General features: G+C 33.5%; 1 protein-coding gene across 1 annotated transcript in view; it reads right to left on the minus strand.

Annotated features, from left to right (window-relative positions):
• LOC145664093 (calcium-activated chloride channel regulator 1-like) overlaps positions 1-15639 on the minus strand; it is a 103363-nt gene that overhangs the window by 68417 nt on the left and 19307 nt on the right. Inside the window, exon 3 of the mRNA XM_081730442.1 lies at positions 206-369. Coding sequence (XP_081586568.1) covers positions 206-369 — 164 coding nt within the window. The remainder of the gene's footprint in view (positions 1-205; positions 370-15639) is intronic.

Here is a 15639-nt window from a genome sequence, read left to right on the forward strand (position 1 = left end):
GCCCTGCTATGTTGCATGGTTTGCACCACCGATTGTAGAAAACTTCACCCTCAGTTTATGTACTCTTTAAAAAGAACGAACTAATAGTTAATCTGTATTATATGCGCATATTTTAATATATATCCTCTCTAATATATACACAATAATATCCTCTTGCTAATATTCATTCTATTAATAAACCATAACATGAATGAAATATACTTACCAGGATTTCCAGTCCTCTGCAAAATGTCATGTTGTCCCAAGACGAAGTTGGGAGTAAGATGAATATATTCACCTTTCTGCCCACATGGTCGTACGTGGTACGTATATGGAAGGTCGCCATACAAAACATTTTGTACATCAATTCTAATGTCCGCATCTTCAAACCTACAAATTTAATTAAAAGAAAAATATATTGCAGTACATTGTAAAAAAAAAAAAAAAACCTTAGAACTGTGCAAATTCTGTAGTATATAATTATATGTATAAAAAATTTATGGGATCAGTAAAGAGATCGCGAAGATTACTGATACGTAATGAATATAGTAATTATGGTTTCTACTTATAACATTTTCTTCCCGTAAGTGAGATATTTTTGTAACATTATAACAAATCTTTGCCAAAAGCTTTATCTTATTAACACTGTAAAATTAATATGAAACATAACGTAAGGAGTACTGCGAGCACTGTTATATTTAAACAAATATTCATTATTATTACTTAACATGGATCATTAACATTTAAAAACGTACCAGATTTTCAGATTAAACCTCAAGTACTTATAAGTCACAAACGGTTATAGATATAAGAATGAATCAAATCGTTTGGTAGAAAAATATCAGTAGGACATCGAATGGAGCCCTCTGTTTCCTTATAAAAGACCTCTCGTAGAATTCTGGAGGGTTACCGAAGATTTTTTAATAACAGAATATTTATTTTTTTAATGTGATTTAAAAATCACGCAAAAGTAAATAACTCATGAAGGTAAAAAAAATTCGTTTAGAACACTCTTTAAGAATGGCTCAATATTTACTTTTGAGTTCTTGAACATTTAGATAAGTCGCTCGGTGGATATAAATCCCAAACGGCTAAAGACAAAATTTTGAAATAAACTGTGAGATAGGAAAATACCAAAAGAAGCATAAAATAGAGTTCTCTGCTTGTCCAAAAGGATATTTTATTCTAGGTACCGGGACAGCATTTAAAAATGTTAAATTATAACGTAGCCCTAAAAGGATAATATGAGGAAACAAAAACTTGGTAAAGAAAGGTGTTTCATACGTGACACCGTTTACGAATTGACAACCATTTTATTGTGAATTCTTTTAAGGCCATTCCCCGGTACTATATCGTTTCATTTGATGCAACTTCTAACCTTATCCGATTTCATTTTTGTTTCATTGATTTTTGTGATTTATCAGCAGATAATGTGTTACCTGAAACACTCGTAGGACCCTCACATTTTGAAAGTCTCCTGCGTGCAAAATTTTCTGGAAGAAAGCCTGGTTATATTCGAAATCATTTTCAGTGTTTACACTTTGGGCACCGACAAAACTCAATTATCGAAAGAACAGGGGTGTACATAAGTGAGTTTTAAGGATTTTAATGCACTCATAAGATGGCAAGAGGCATAATTTTTCATTAAAAAAAAGGAAATCGAACTTCAATAATACCATAATAATTCCTTACTATAAAGGAGAACTTAGTATGAACAACAATTTAAAATAATTATTTGTCATAATGAAGAATACATTCTCTTTTAGGGCAGCAGTGTTAGACCATTCACCTTCGGTCCATAGAGTCCATGGTTCGATACTGGGCCTTGTGGTGGACAAAAATCGAGTGCGTTGGTATTTTCGATTTTTTCTCCTTTACTCCACTTACTTCATTCCACTATTTCATTCACTACTATCATCTCCGTCTCCCTTAGCACTAATGAATGATAGTGGGATGATAAACTAGACAAAAGCATTTTTTTATCGAAAGTACAAAATTGTGGTGCAGGCAAGCATAGGTTGATTTTATTTAAAGGAGGCACATGCTACCAAGTGAGATAATCACTTATGTATTTGGGGCGATTACGCCCAACAACTTGGGGAAGATGGATGCTAGGATAAAACATAAGTATTTTCATATATAGATTTATAACAATAAGAATAAGACAGTTGTAAACTATTGCGCATCAACCATTTTGTGTTTCTTTTCGTCAAAACTGAGAGAACTAACCTTAGTAAAAACCATGATTAATTTACTTTTAAGCAGACACTGGGTTTTCTTGAAAGAGTCGTTTTTTTTTTCAGACTTCACGTGAAAGCATGAGGTCTCTGAAAGGAGTTAAGTCTCCAGGGTTGGGGATTTTCTCTTTCTTTAGTTTAATTTGAGGGACAGGATTCTTCCTTGTGTGATTTATTTACTTGCATAATTATAATTTTTCTTGAGTTTCGTTTAACGGTAAATTACTTAAAACATTGTTTCTAAAATAATTATGCAGTATATCTTGTATCCGTGTCTATAAATGTTTACACCGATTTCAGGATTATATAACAATTATATTTTTGATTCTAACGTTGTTTTCTTTTTTTTTAATTACTGCTCTACTTGGGAACCCATGAAGTTTGTTTATAGTTGTGTCACATTCAACACTTTCACCACAAGGAGAACTGTGTGAGCTAAGTCGTAAAAGTGGCTTCCCCTCAGCAGAAAGCTTAAAGTGTTTTGTGGCTTGCAGAAACCAAATCTTCTTAGATGTCTTTCTTTGGGGGTATGTGGAATATATTGTGCACAAAACAGCGTATTGTGTTCCTGATATTGTGACCTTGCAACAACGCACCAGAAATGCCATTGACACGATCAAACCAGACATGTTGCAGAATGTGTGGCAAGAGATTAAATACAGACTTGATATTTTGCATGTTGCTAGGGGTACATATGTTGAAGTGTATTAACTGTATTAAATGTTTATGTATGGTTCAAAATTTAATGAGTAGAAGCATATGTGGTAGGCTTATAACCATATTTCATTTAATGTATCCAATTAAGAGTTGCACTCTCTTGTTATTAAGGTAAACATTTATGGACACCCGGTATATAGCACTTAATTGTAATAATTTTAAAATGTTTTACATAATTAATATTTTATACTTGCTTGTGTGGGTTTCAGTACTAAGGATGTATGAAAAATGGGTTACAACTTAATGTAAAATTTGATTCAAATTTGAGTATTCTGCATCAAAGCGGAAATATTAATGTAACCTTGAAGAGTTCTGGACATTACCTCTATTATGCAACTTTTTTTTTCTTCCATTATTAATATAAAGAAAGGAGAAACTTTTTGCTTTATGATGACCCGATTAACATGAATATTAATTATTACATTTGATACAAGGAATAGTCTCAGAAAATTTAAGTTCTTAATCCTTATATCCACAATTGTGACTTGTCTTTATATTAAGAACTTTAAACACTTAATTATTTTCACTCTCCGTTCAAGAGTTCTCATTTCAATCTTTTGACAGGAATTAAATCCGTCTTAAAGTGATTAGTGATTTGATTTATCTGAGATTTATTTAAGGTGAAGAGGATAAAGTGAATGTGCAACATTTTGCATTAGATCATGATTTGATGCAATTGTGAGGAATTAAATATTATCTGTGAGGATTTCATAAATATCATAGTTAATGAGTTCAATATTCAGTATAGTACCTTAACTCAAGCAAAGAAAAAAATAGAAAGGATTAATTTTAATACTTGATGAGTGAGCGCATCCTTGACAAATGTTCACGGAGATTGCGTCACTAATAATTACTTTGTAATTAATATTTTCATTCTACGAAAAGAAAAATGTCTCAAAGATTAAGGGTAATTCATCAACTTTCATTTTAAAAGAAAGAGTACACAATATTGCAAGAACTTTAAAAACTGAACACAATCGAAGACTAATGATAATCCTTATTAATTTTCTGTCAATAATTGAAGTTTTTCAATACATTAATGATGTATTCCTTCCTTTAATCTATCATAATTTTGCATTCCAGTGACGATAGAAAGATGTCCTATGACTACAAGAAAAAATATCAAGATTTCAATGGAATTATACATTTAACGAGCCCTTCATGTTAAAAAGATAATTTCTGAATGTGTGCCTGTTTGTACCGATACATATAAAAACATCTAGGAGCCTTAATGTTAAACGTATCCAAACTAAACTTTAAACTTAAAGTTTTCATAAGATCTTTCAGGGGAAGGAATCAAATTGTTTCCCCACCTCAAAAATGAGGATAGTTTATTAGAAGGAGAAAATTAAAAAAAAGGTATTTTCTCGAAAACAGATCTAACAATTTTGTTATGTTTGTTAAAGAACTCGACAAAATAAGCCATTTTAATAGAAAAGATCGAGAAGTGATAATTAACTTTTGACGACCACTCGCCGCCGATGTAATGGCTAGCACGCATGCCTCTCCACACGTGGTCAAGGTTTGTTTCCCGATGAACACCATTGAAATTTGAACCCTTTACGGTGGTTATGCCCACTTCTCATATAGCTTCGTTCTTTAATGGAGATCCGATGGTACAATTTGTACCATACGGGTGTTTCATGGTACACTGCGTTATAACTCTCCTATTTGAGCTTTTTCGTCCGTTTTTTTTTTTTTTTTGTTTGTTTTTTAAGTCCCGAGGCATTGTAGAAGACCTTACATATGGTTTCACACCTTCCTGTGTCGAGACATAAGAGGTGATGACGTCATAATTCTAAAATATATTTTTCCTTCTATTAAGCCTATGTTCATTATTTTTTGGCGGGCTTATTTTTGCACAAACATTCAGTTCACTGAGTAGTATTTACCAGATTTTTTTCAGATTTTTGTGTTAAAACAGGGAGGATCCAGAGGGGCAAAAAGTTGAAAAAAGGGATATTTTTACCAAAAAATTCTTTTCTTTTGAATTTTTCCGCCTTAGATACATGATGGAGACATGTGAATGGTACCGCCTAAAAGGCAGTTCTATTCTGAAGAGAATGATTGGCGGATTATAGTCCTAGGGTAAATAGAGATGTCTCAGGAAATTTTTTACCTGAGATCATGATGTTTTGCGGTAATTTGGGGCATTGTGGGGATTCTTGATAAAGTTTCTCCCGTCCTTACTATTCAAGATAGAAACTTGAAATTTGGCACACGCATTCAGTATACCAAGTACTATTTATCAGATTTTCTTGAGATCTCCACCTTCATACAGGGCTGTTCCAGAGGGGCCCAAAGTGTGAAAAGAAATTCCCCCCCCCCCCGAAATTTTCCCTTTGACATCACTTTTCCCTCTCCTGGTATATGGTATTAGCATGAAAGTGATACTATTTGGAAGCCATCTCCATTCTGAAGAGAATGAGGTATGAAACATGATCCTAGGATAAATAGTGACGATGCAGTAGCTGCTTGACTGAAAGTCTAAAAAATACCCCAAAAAACCCGGATCCCTTAAGGGTTAAAATTGTCGCTGAACTTCAATAAACAAACAACCGGGAAATTAATCCCACATGCTTTAGTGCGGACATTTTTTTTTAAATTTAAATGTCTGATAATTTTGTTCATATTATATAAATAAATATTTCATTACCAATCGTCACAACATAGCATTTATTTTTCCTTGAGAAACGCTAAAATGAGTAATTACCTATATGTGAGCTTTATATTCAAGCGCAATCGTAGTAAAGATTCTTGTAAGCGCAAAAGGAATATGCAGACTTGATATTCCTACAGATTATTAAGTTTCATTCCTATATATGCCCAGAAAGTCGATTTTGTCCATCTGTTCGTTCCAGCAAACAGAGGCCCGCATACCTTTCGATATACTTAGAACTAATCTTACACCGTAAAACACTATTAGTAAGATTCCCGGAAAGTTTTCTTGTTCATTTTCTTCGCTGTACCAAAATATTAAAATGAAATTAAATGCAGTTATTTTTCTCGAAAAATCAAAAAGGCTCTAATAATGCTTTATATTTCAGAAATAATTATTTCGTTAAAAACTATAATGTGTTGTATGATTCATTCTTGTTACAAAATTTTAGAGCAGGTAGATTACTTGTGTGTGTGTGTGTGTGTTCCGATGATTTTTCCCGAATATGACTCTTATCATTTTCTTGATATTTCGTGAATACGTATTTCGTTTTATTAGCATTTGCATATGTCAAATCGTAATCCGTATCTTTGTAAGAAACCAGAAAAGAATATTCTACTTGAGAGAGGTGATTTTTTGTAGACAAGATATACACAAATTGTTTTCTATTACAATGTTGTTCATATTTCATAAATTAACATTTTAGTATTAACTGCAGTACGACATCATTTAATTTAAAAAGTATAAACGAGAAACTCTCACTTTCTGTTGTTTGCTGATGATCTCAAAATATATTCTAAAATAAGCCAAATAAATGACTGCACACAACTCGATCAAGATTTACAGGGTGTTGGGCAATGGTGTGCCAAAAACAAACTTTCATTGAATGTCTCTAAATGCAAGTCTTCATCATTCTCAAGGAAAGAAAATCCCATCAATCATCTGTATATAATTAATGGCATATCTCTGTGTAAACCAAATTCAGTTAAAGATTTAGGAGTAATTTTTGATTCAAAATTGACCTTCTCTCATCACATCGATGCAATCTCTAACGCTGCATTCAGAAATCTCGGTTTTATCTATAGAATGGGTAAAGAGTTTAGAAACGGGTCAACATTCATTAAACTTCATAATTTGTACGTAAGGTCCCGATTAGAATATGCGTGCGTTATTTGGACACCGAATGTAAATAAATACTTACAAGCAATAGAAAACATACAATTTAAATTTCTAAAAATGCTTACGTACAAGAAAACAGTTTTCTATCCCAAACAGATTCTCTACGTGGACTTAGCAAGGAGTTTGAATTTCCTAACGTTGACGAATCGACGAAAGATGTTTGATTTACTATTTTTATATAAAGTATTAAATAATAAAATTGACTGTCCAGAGCTACTCACGAAAATATATCTGAGCGTTCCAACAGGCAGAACAAGACCAGGGAATACTGGTATATTTTTCTGTGAAAGGGCACGAACAAATATTCTCAGTAAATCTCCGCTGTGGAGAATGTGTGACTCCTACAATGAATTAAGTCATAAAACTGATGTATTAGATATATTCAGTATGTCAGAATATGTATTTAGAAACAGGATTATTACCGAGTACCTGACACTCGAAGTGAATTGATTAATTGTACGGGTAAATGTATATATATCTCTATGTATGTATTATACGACACTATAATTAGGCATTAAGCCTGTTGTGTTGTTGTCTAAATAAATAAATTCCGAGTACCTGACGAATTTCGTGCAACTCGGTGGTTTATTCAGAGTTTTTGATAAGGAAAAGTGGATGGATCTCAGGAAAATAACAGGAAAAAAAAGCAAAGAATATTTAACTTTTTCGACATATAAAATAGGTCTATTTATGTCGTACATCTCACATAAATGTATGACGCAAGTTTCAAATAGTAAGAAAATGGATGAGAAACACATCTTGTGATCTTCAAACCAAGACTATACAATGCCTCAATATTGACTGACACAATCTATTCCTTGGAACATATAGTTAAGTTTCTCTTATAATAGCCTCTGGAAACTTTAGCAGTGATAACAATTGTATATTTCAAATTATCCTTGTATTACCATTTTTGGTGTCACAGCAAGATGCCAAAAGACTTCAAATTATAAGAATATATTTATAGGTATATATTGTATGTAATGTATATAGTGTATGTATTCCATAATATCTATAAATCTTATTCAAGAACGTTTGAACTTTGTATATTGAAGTCCTAGCGTAGTTAAGTCCCATTTTGTACTTTCATCAAATATTTTGCGTCAACGCAGAAATTTAGGAAAATTTCCCGATTAGTTTTGTTATTAAATTTTAATAGTTTGTGATTTAGTTTGATTGGGTATTTTTGAATTCAGGAGGAAGGAAGTATTTTTATTAGTTGATTTAGTTCGTTTTATTTCTTTTGTACTACAAGGTTGGATTCATTATGGCATTCGCTCATTACGAAATAAAAGGGAAACAAGTATAAAATAATGAAATAAGATATATTGCCAAAATGTATCCTCCAGCATGTCGAATTGTGGAGCGGTATGAAGGATTTTGGTGACATAAACCTTGTGAACAGGTAGTGGCTTACGAGTATATGGAACATTTTATTTTGAAGACAGTGTTAAGTTACCTATATTTTAACTTGTTGTATCTAAACTATATTATCCTCATTTTATGTACCGGCTTATAGAACTGCTGTATTAAGTTTTCAGTACATGAATATATCACGGTGGGATCTTGCGGAACAATGTTAGTATAACTACTTCGTGGAACATAATCATCTTCTGTTGTTACTATGAACCAAACTACGAAGATGATTGAGTTTATTTAATACAGCGACTCCAAGAAAATTTTATTCAGCATGTGTATTATGTAGCGATACATTTAGTTGTATGTTTTCTCTCTTTTTATTGGCTTTAGTTCACAAATTACAACTTATGTTAGCTACCGTTTGGTCAATCTGCAAGTAAAGCATAGGGCCTATTTAGTTTATTTCGGTAGCTGACCTCGCCTAATAATGTTATTAGTTTTTCCATCGAATACAAGAATGTGTATCTAAAATATAAGCATCACCAACTAGTCATTCCTCTGCTAATTCCGTTCACTGAGTTCCTTCGTTCCTTACATAAAGGTAAAATTGTAAGTACATACACATACACACACACACACACACCCACGCACGCACACACACACACACACACACACACACACACACATATATATATATATATATATATATATATATATATATATATATATATATATATATAGTGGGTTCATAGAGTCCGTTATCTCCCCATATATCTTCCAAACGGCTGCGAATATGAAAAAAACGCAAAAACATTATTTTAAGGGGCTTAAATTTTTAGGTATAAAATCCCAGACATCCCCAAATAGGTGTACGTGCAGCCAAGTTCAAAATCGCAAAGAGAGACCCAGTAATATATCGTTGGAAAGTGCTTCACAAGAGAAATATATTGCCGAAAGTTTCGAGTCCCTGTTAACCCTATCCAAAATGGCGGGGGTTCATATTTCGTGTCCATACGATCCGTTGCCACTTCGAGTATAAAAAGCGACTACGAATATGAGCATACGCAAAAAACACGTCTGTTATTATTGTGAAGGGCATGAATTTTGAGCTATAAAAAGTCCATTTCTGACACCCTCATATAGGAGTCCGTGGAGTCAACTTGAAAATTTCAAATGGCAAGAGGGGTCGAGTAATATATCATTCAAAATGTCTCGGCAAGAGAAATAATTTACCGAAAGTTTCAAATACCTATGTTGACTCCATCCGGGTCATCGTGGGGGTTCATATTTTGCGTCCATAAATTTTCTTGTCACCCCATGAATCTTAGAAACGATTGCGAATATCAAAACACGAAATTACACGTCCATCATTATTTTAAAGTACTTGAATTTTGAGCTATAAAATGTCCCCCAAAGACATCAGCATAAAGTGGTACATGTCAACTTGAAACTTTCAAATGGCAAAAGGGGTCGAATAGCATATTCTTTGAGAGGTCTTGACAGGAAAAAATTTACGTGAAAGTTTCAAGTTGCTATATTGACTGCATCCAAAATGGCGGTGTTCACATTTCGTGTCTATAAGGTCCGTTGGCACCCCGTGTATCTACGAAATGAATACGAATATGAGAAAACGCCAAAACACGTCCGTCATTATTTCAAGAGGTCAAAATTGTGTTCTATAAAAGTTCCACTTCACACCCCGATCAAATAAAGGTACGCAGGTAAACTTGAACATTTCAAAAGCCAAAGGGTTTTAGTAGTTTGAACAGGCTCTACAAAAGAACTATTGCGGTAAGTACTGAATTTACTAGGTTGCCGATATCCAAATTGGCGGTTTAATCAAATTTCCCAGTGAAGGCCTTCGATGATTTTCTATGGCTTGTGAATGTGGTTCTTCTATGCTTTTTTGTTTTTATTTTTAGGCAGGGAGTAAGTATCGTAAATACTTTTGTAAAACGAGAAAATGATGAATTATTGGATGGAGACTTTGTTTCTGTGCTTGTACGTGTTCCTAGTTTCCTAAGCGAAGGCTCGTTTGCTGTATTGCTACGAGAGTAAGGTTTTAGGAAATGGATATTTGAAAAATGGGAATAAAGAGCTACGAAAATATGAATATCAGAAAGAGAGATCAGTACTACCGGAGTGTAGAAAAGTGGTAATCACTACAAGATAAACTTGGTTTTCGACATGTAGGACTACATAGTTTCGCTGATTGAAAATTAAACAACCTGTATACACAGTCCCAAATTACCTTAAAGTTAGTTACATTAATCTGAATCAATCTTTGCATAATCATCTTAATTGGTCACATTTCTTTCTGAGATTTGCCTCTAGTCGCACAAGTCAAAGCAAGAGTTAACACAACCTACCTATGTTCTTCCTCCAGTTAAGTGATTGGCCAGGCAAGTTATCCATTTGCCAGAGACAGGCTTAAGACCAAGAGAAAGTACGCTAACGGAAACACTAAAAAATCAAATTATCTACCCTATTTGGAGATTTGGATGTTATTTTGCTTATCGACTTCAACACGTCACACACACAATGTTGCGTGATGCGTTGCTGTACTCACAAACTGTAATATTATCGTACTCTGCCTGTCTTCGCGTCAAATCCAATCTTCATACAAAAGAATGTAATTGAATGCAGTCTTCCAATCAGTACTAAAACGAAGTAGCGAACGCTGTGTTGTTTAAGACATTTTCTCGAGGTTAGTTTGATTGAGTTTGTGTGTGAGTGTTCGATATTTGTTGAAGATTTTCTCACGACGTTTATAATGAATCGTATCGAAGGAGCACGTTCTGTTGAAGGTAAAGTACATTTTCTTTTCGAAGAATGTGGGCGAAACTATCGTGCGACAGCTAGAAGATTTAATTAATTATATCCCGAACGTACTAGTATCAGTCATCAGAATGTGCGCTAACTTGTGAACAAGTTTCATGAAACACAAAGCGTTAAGAACCGACCTAGTTGAGGACAGCCAAAGCTAGATGAGGACACAGTGATAGAAGTTATAGAACGCGTCATTGCGAATCCAGAAATCTTAGTGAGACCGGTAAAAGAAAGAAAGTAACATCCCAGGGAACTCATTAGCAAAGTTCTTAAAACACATAAATTTTACAAGAGCTAGGAGATGATGATTTCGACAGACAAGTTCAGTTTTGCGAAATCATGTGCCAGAAAATTGCAGGAAATGAGAAATTCTTGGAAGAAATCTGTTTTACTGACGAAAGTTCTTTTCCGTTGACCGGAATGGTCAATACACATTATGTTCGATTTGGGGGAGATTCGAACCAGCATGTTATCAGGGAAAGGCACAGACAACGACCTGAGAAAATAAATGTGTGGGCAGGTATTTTAGGAAACCATGTAATTGACCCTTTATGTATCGATTCAAATTTAACAGATGATCTGGACTTGCAGCTTCTACGGGACATAGTGGATCCTTTAATAACTAATCTAGTGGAACATGCAATGGATCAATACGGAGATTCTGAATTTAATACGGACACTGTAGTTTTTCAGCACGACAAATGTCCTGCAAATTATTACCAGGGAGTTCGAGAATACCTAAACAAAACCTAGATTGATAGGTCATCATGGCCATCGAATGCCCCCCACGATCTCCCGATTTATCTCCAAATGAATGTTTTTCTATTAAAATATATAAAATACATAAATTAATTATAAAATCTATAAGATCTACTGTTTACAAAACGCCACCCACTTCTATCAAGGACCTGAAAAGTCGAATAACAACAGCCTATGATGATATTTCCGAGGAAACATTTAGGCAAGTACGAATGGAATTTCGTAACCGTCAATTTTACTGTCAAGAAGTGAATGAAGCTCATATCGAACATCTTGAGCACTAACGTAAGTAGTATAATACAGTATTTTCTTTATTATGTATGTACTTTGAATGTTTCTGCAAATATTGATATACTTCAATGTAATTAATTTTAAGATAATTTGGGACTGTGTATACTGATTGTTTAATTTTCAACCAGCGAAACTATGTAGCCCTACATGTCTAAAATTAAGTTTATCTTGTAGTAATTATCACTTCTCTACACTTCGGTAGTACTGATCTCTCTTTCTGATAATATTTTAGCAGCTCTTTATTCCCATTTTCCAAATAACCATGTTTTAAAACCTTACTCTCATGGCAATTCAGTATAACAGCAAAATGGAACTCCGTTTTAAAATCTAGGAAAAACAAGCACAGAAACAAAGTCTCTACCCAATAACTTATCATTTTCTCGTTGCACAGAAGTATTTACGATACTTACACCCTGCCTAAAAATAATTTTAAAAAAGCATAGAAGAACCACATTCACAAGCCATAGAGAGTCATCAAAGACCTTCACTCCGAAATTTGATTAAACCACCAATTTAGAAGTCGGTAACCTAGCAAATTCTTTTGTCGAGTCCACTTAAACTACTCGCTCCCCTTTGCCATTTGAAACGTTCAAGTTTACCGCCGTACCCTTACTTGTTGAGTCTAGGGTGAAACTTTTATAGCACCAATTTTGACCCCTTGAAATAATGACGGACTTATTTTGGCGTTTTCTCATATTCCCAGTGGTTGCACAGATAGACGAGTGGCAGCGGTCTACGGACATGAAATGTGAAAGCCAGCCATTTTGGATGACTTCAACATAGCGACCTGAAACTTTCAGCCAAATATTTCTCTTGTCAAGACCTTTCCAACGGTGTATTACTTGACCCCCTTTGCTATTTGAAATTTTCAATTTTACCCCACGTACCCCTATATGAGGTGTCCGGAATGGACCTTTTATAGCTAAACATTCAAACCTCTCACAGTAATAACGTACTTGTATTTTCATATTCACAGTCATTTCAAAGACACTCGGGGTGGCAACGGAGCTTATGAACACGAAATGTGAATCCCAGCCATTTTGTATGAGGTCAGCATAAGGACTTGAAACTTTCGGCAAGATATTTATCCTCTTGAAGTCTTTCCAACGATATATTACTCAACTCTTTTTGCATTTGTAATTTTCAAGTTGACCCCTCGGATCCCTATTTAGCGGTGTCTGTGATGGACCTTTTATAGCTCAAAATTCAAGCACTTTCGGTTAATTCAAGCCGTTTTTGCGTTTGCTCACATTCGTAGTCGTTTCGAAGATACACGGGGTAGCAATGGATTTACCTATGGACACGAAATACGAACTCTCGCCATTTTATATGGGGTCGACGTAAGACCATATTTCTCTTGTAAATCCTTTTAAAACGATATATTACTCGACCCCTTTGCCGTTTGAAATTTTCAAGTTGACCCCAGGCACCTCTATATGGGGGTGTCTTTGGGGGATCTTTTATAGGTCAAAATTCAAACCCCTTAAAATAATGTTGTTCAAAATTGTTACAGAAATCATGCCCTTCTATTTTTGATACGACTATATTATCTGATTTTTTTTTTTAATATGAACTTAATAGAGTAAACTTAAACGTTAAGGTGAAATAAAAGTAATTGATTATATTTCTTTAAAAATGTTAAAATTTAAATTGACTTCAAAATTAATGGATTATATTGAATGTTGAAAGGTACAGTTTTCACTATTAAGCAGAGATACCTGTCTTGAGTTGTGGCTGTTAATGTAAAATTTAATGGATGACATTAACCATGGAAAAATTAATCGGTTCTTAACGGAAATTTACTGTTGTGAAGTAAAGTTGAAAATTAAAATGTCATTAAATTGAGAATAAAATATCAATGAAAATTATAAATGTTTTATATTCTTGTGTATCTTTTAGTTCTACGAAGAATACTTTTTTTTAAAGAATATATATATATATATATATATATATATATATATATATATATATATATATATATATATATATATATATATATATATATATATATATATATATATATATATATATATATATATATATATATATATATATATATATATATATATATATAAATGTGGTAATAATAAGTGTATATTATGTCAAAGGAGTACTACGTGCATATCATAACCTTCCATGATTATGATTTCGTCGTTACACAGTCGATTAGATCATACCTCAGATTTCATGGAAAGTTGGTACCACTTTGGGAAATGGAAGCTGCATTAATCTACTTCTGTCCTGATACCACCCATCCTGGAGAATATCCATTTTACATGGTTTCCGAGAAGAAAGTAATGATTTATTTTTCAATTGTTCTAAATTTTTAACTATTATCAGCTAGAAATTAACATCTGAAACATTTAATAATTAATAAGTTAGAAATTAACATGTTTAAGTGATTAACTTGATCATATTTTTTAAAATCGATTAATTGGAAGTCTGAAGAGTATACATATAAATTTTGAATTTCGACATTTGGAGAGAAAATAGTAATTCTTAAAATTTGTAACCTTGTTAAATTAACACAAATTAGCTGTTAGAAGTTCTTGGAGTAAAGTCACAAGATGGCACCAGAAACATAAGGCGTACTGTCGCATCTAATTTCGTAAACTTCTTATTTGTGATTAGGGAGAGTCCGTGAGACAAATATATACGGTTTGCCACAATTCGATTTTGGTGTAATTTGCCATAACATTGTTATTGCTTATTTATCTTATCTCGTTATCGTTAATATTGATACAGTAGCTAAGATTTGCCAGATGACCACATGATAATATTATCGCCATAGTTCAAGTGGAGCTCTAGCGCTTTTGAAGATAACAAACAGTTTGTGTGCTTTGTGGCCCACCAACAGAGAAGATCTCAGCCAATTTGATGTCTCGTCTGTAGTATTATTTGCTGCACTTTTTCTAAAAAGAACACATCTCAAATGCTACAATTTTAACCATCATATTTATGGTAGCATTCATGAATACATAATATTCATCGATTTTTGTTAATATTATGCTATTAATAAGAATAATTGAAGGTCGGTGATAACGTACGAAGTTGCAGTATGTTTGTCAGAAATTAACTTTGAATTACAAATATGTACTTTAAATAATACGTGTTTCATTCAGTTTTGTATATATTCAATTTTCATATACAGGGTGTTTCAAAAAACACCGACAACGTTTGGGAGGTGATTCCTGACACCAGATAAGACAAAAAGTATGGACCAACCTGGCGATATTTCCACAACAATTTTTAAAGAGGTAGTTGTAGAGTACTTCAAATTACATTCCCGTAGCCAAATTACCTCTATAAAAATTGTTTCGTGAGTACTTTAGGATTCTGAAATACGTATTTTTGGATAGCGCACATATTAGTTCCTAAGTGAAGTCTTGACCCGACTACGGTAGGTCCCATAGTTTTGGAGCTATGGGCCTTTAAAATTCATTTTTGCATGTTTTCGGCAGCCTATAACTTCGAAAGGAGGCATTTGTGCACCCAGGTTAGCCTATACTTTTTGTCTTATCTCGGTGACAGGAATCACTCCCAAACGTTGTCGGTGTTGTTTTGAAATACCTGCATTTTATTTTTGTATATATCAAATTTCTTGCTGCCCTGTGCAAATAGACGCATTGC

This window comes from Thermobia domestica, chromosome 11 (genome assembly GCF_964235325.1).
Source record: "Thermobia domestica chromosome 11, izTheDome1.hap1.1, whole genome shotgun sequence".
Classification (NCBI taxonomy): domain Eukaryota; kingdom Metazoa; phylum Arthropoda; class Insecta; order Zygentoma; family Lepismatidae; genus Thermobia; species Thermobia domestica.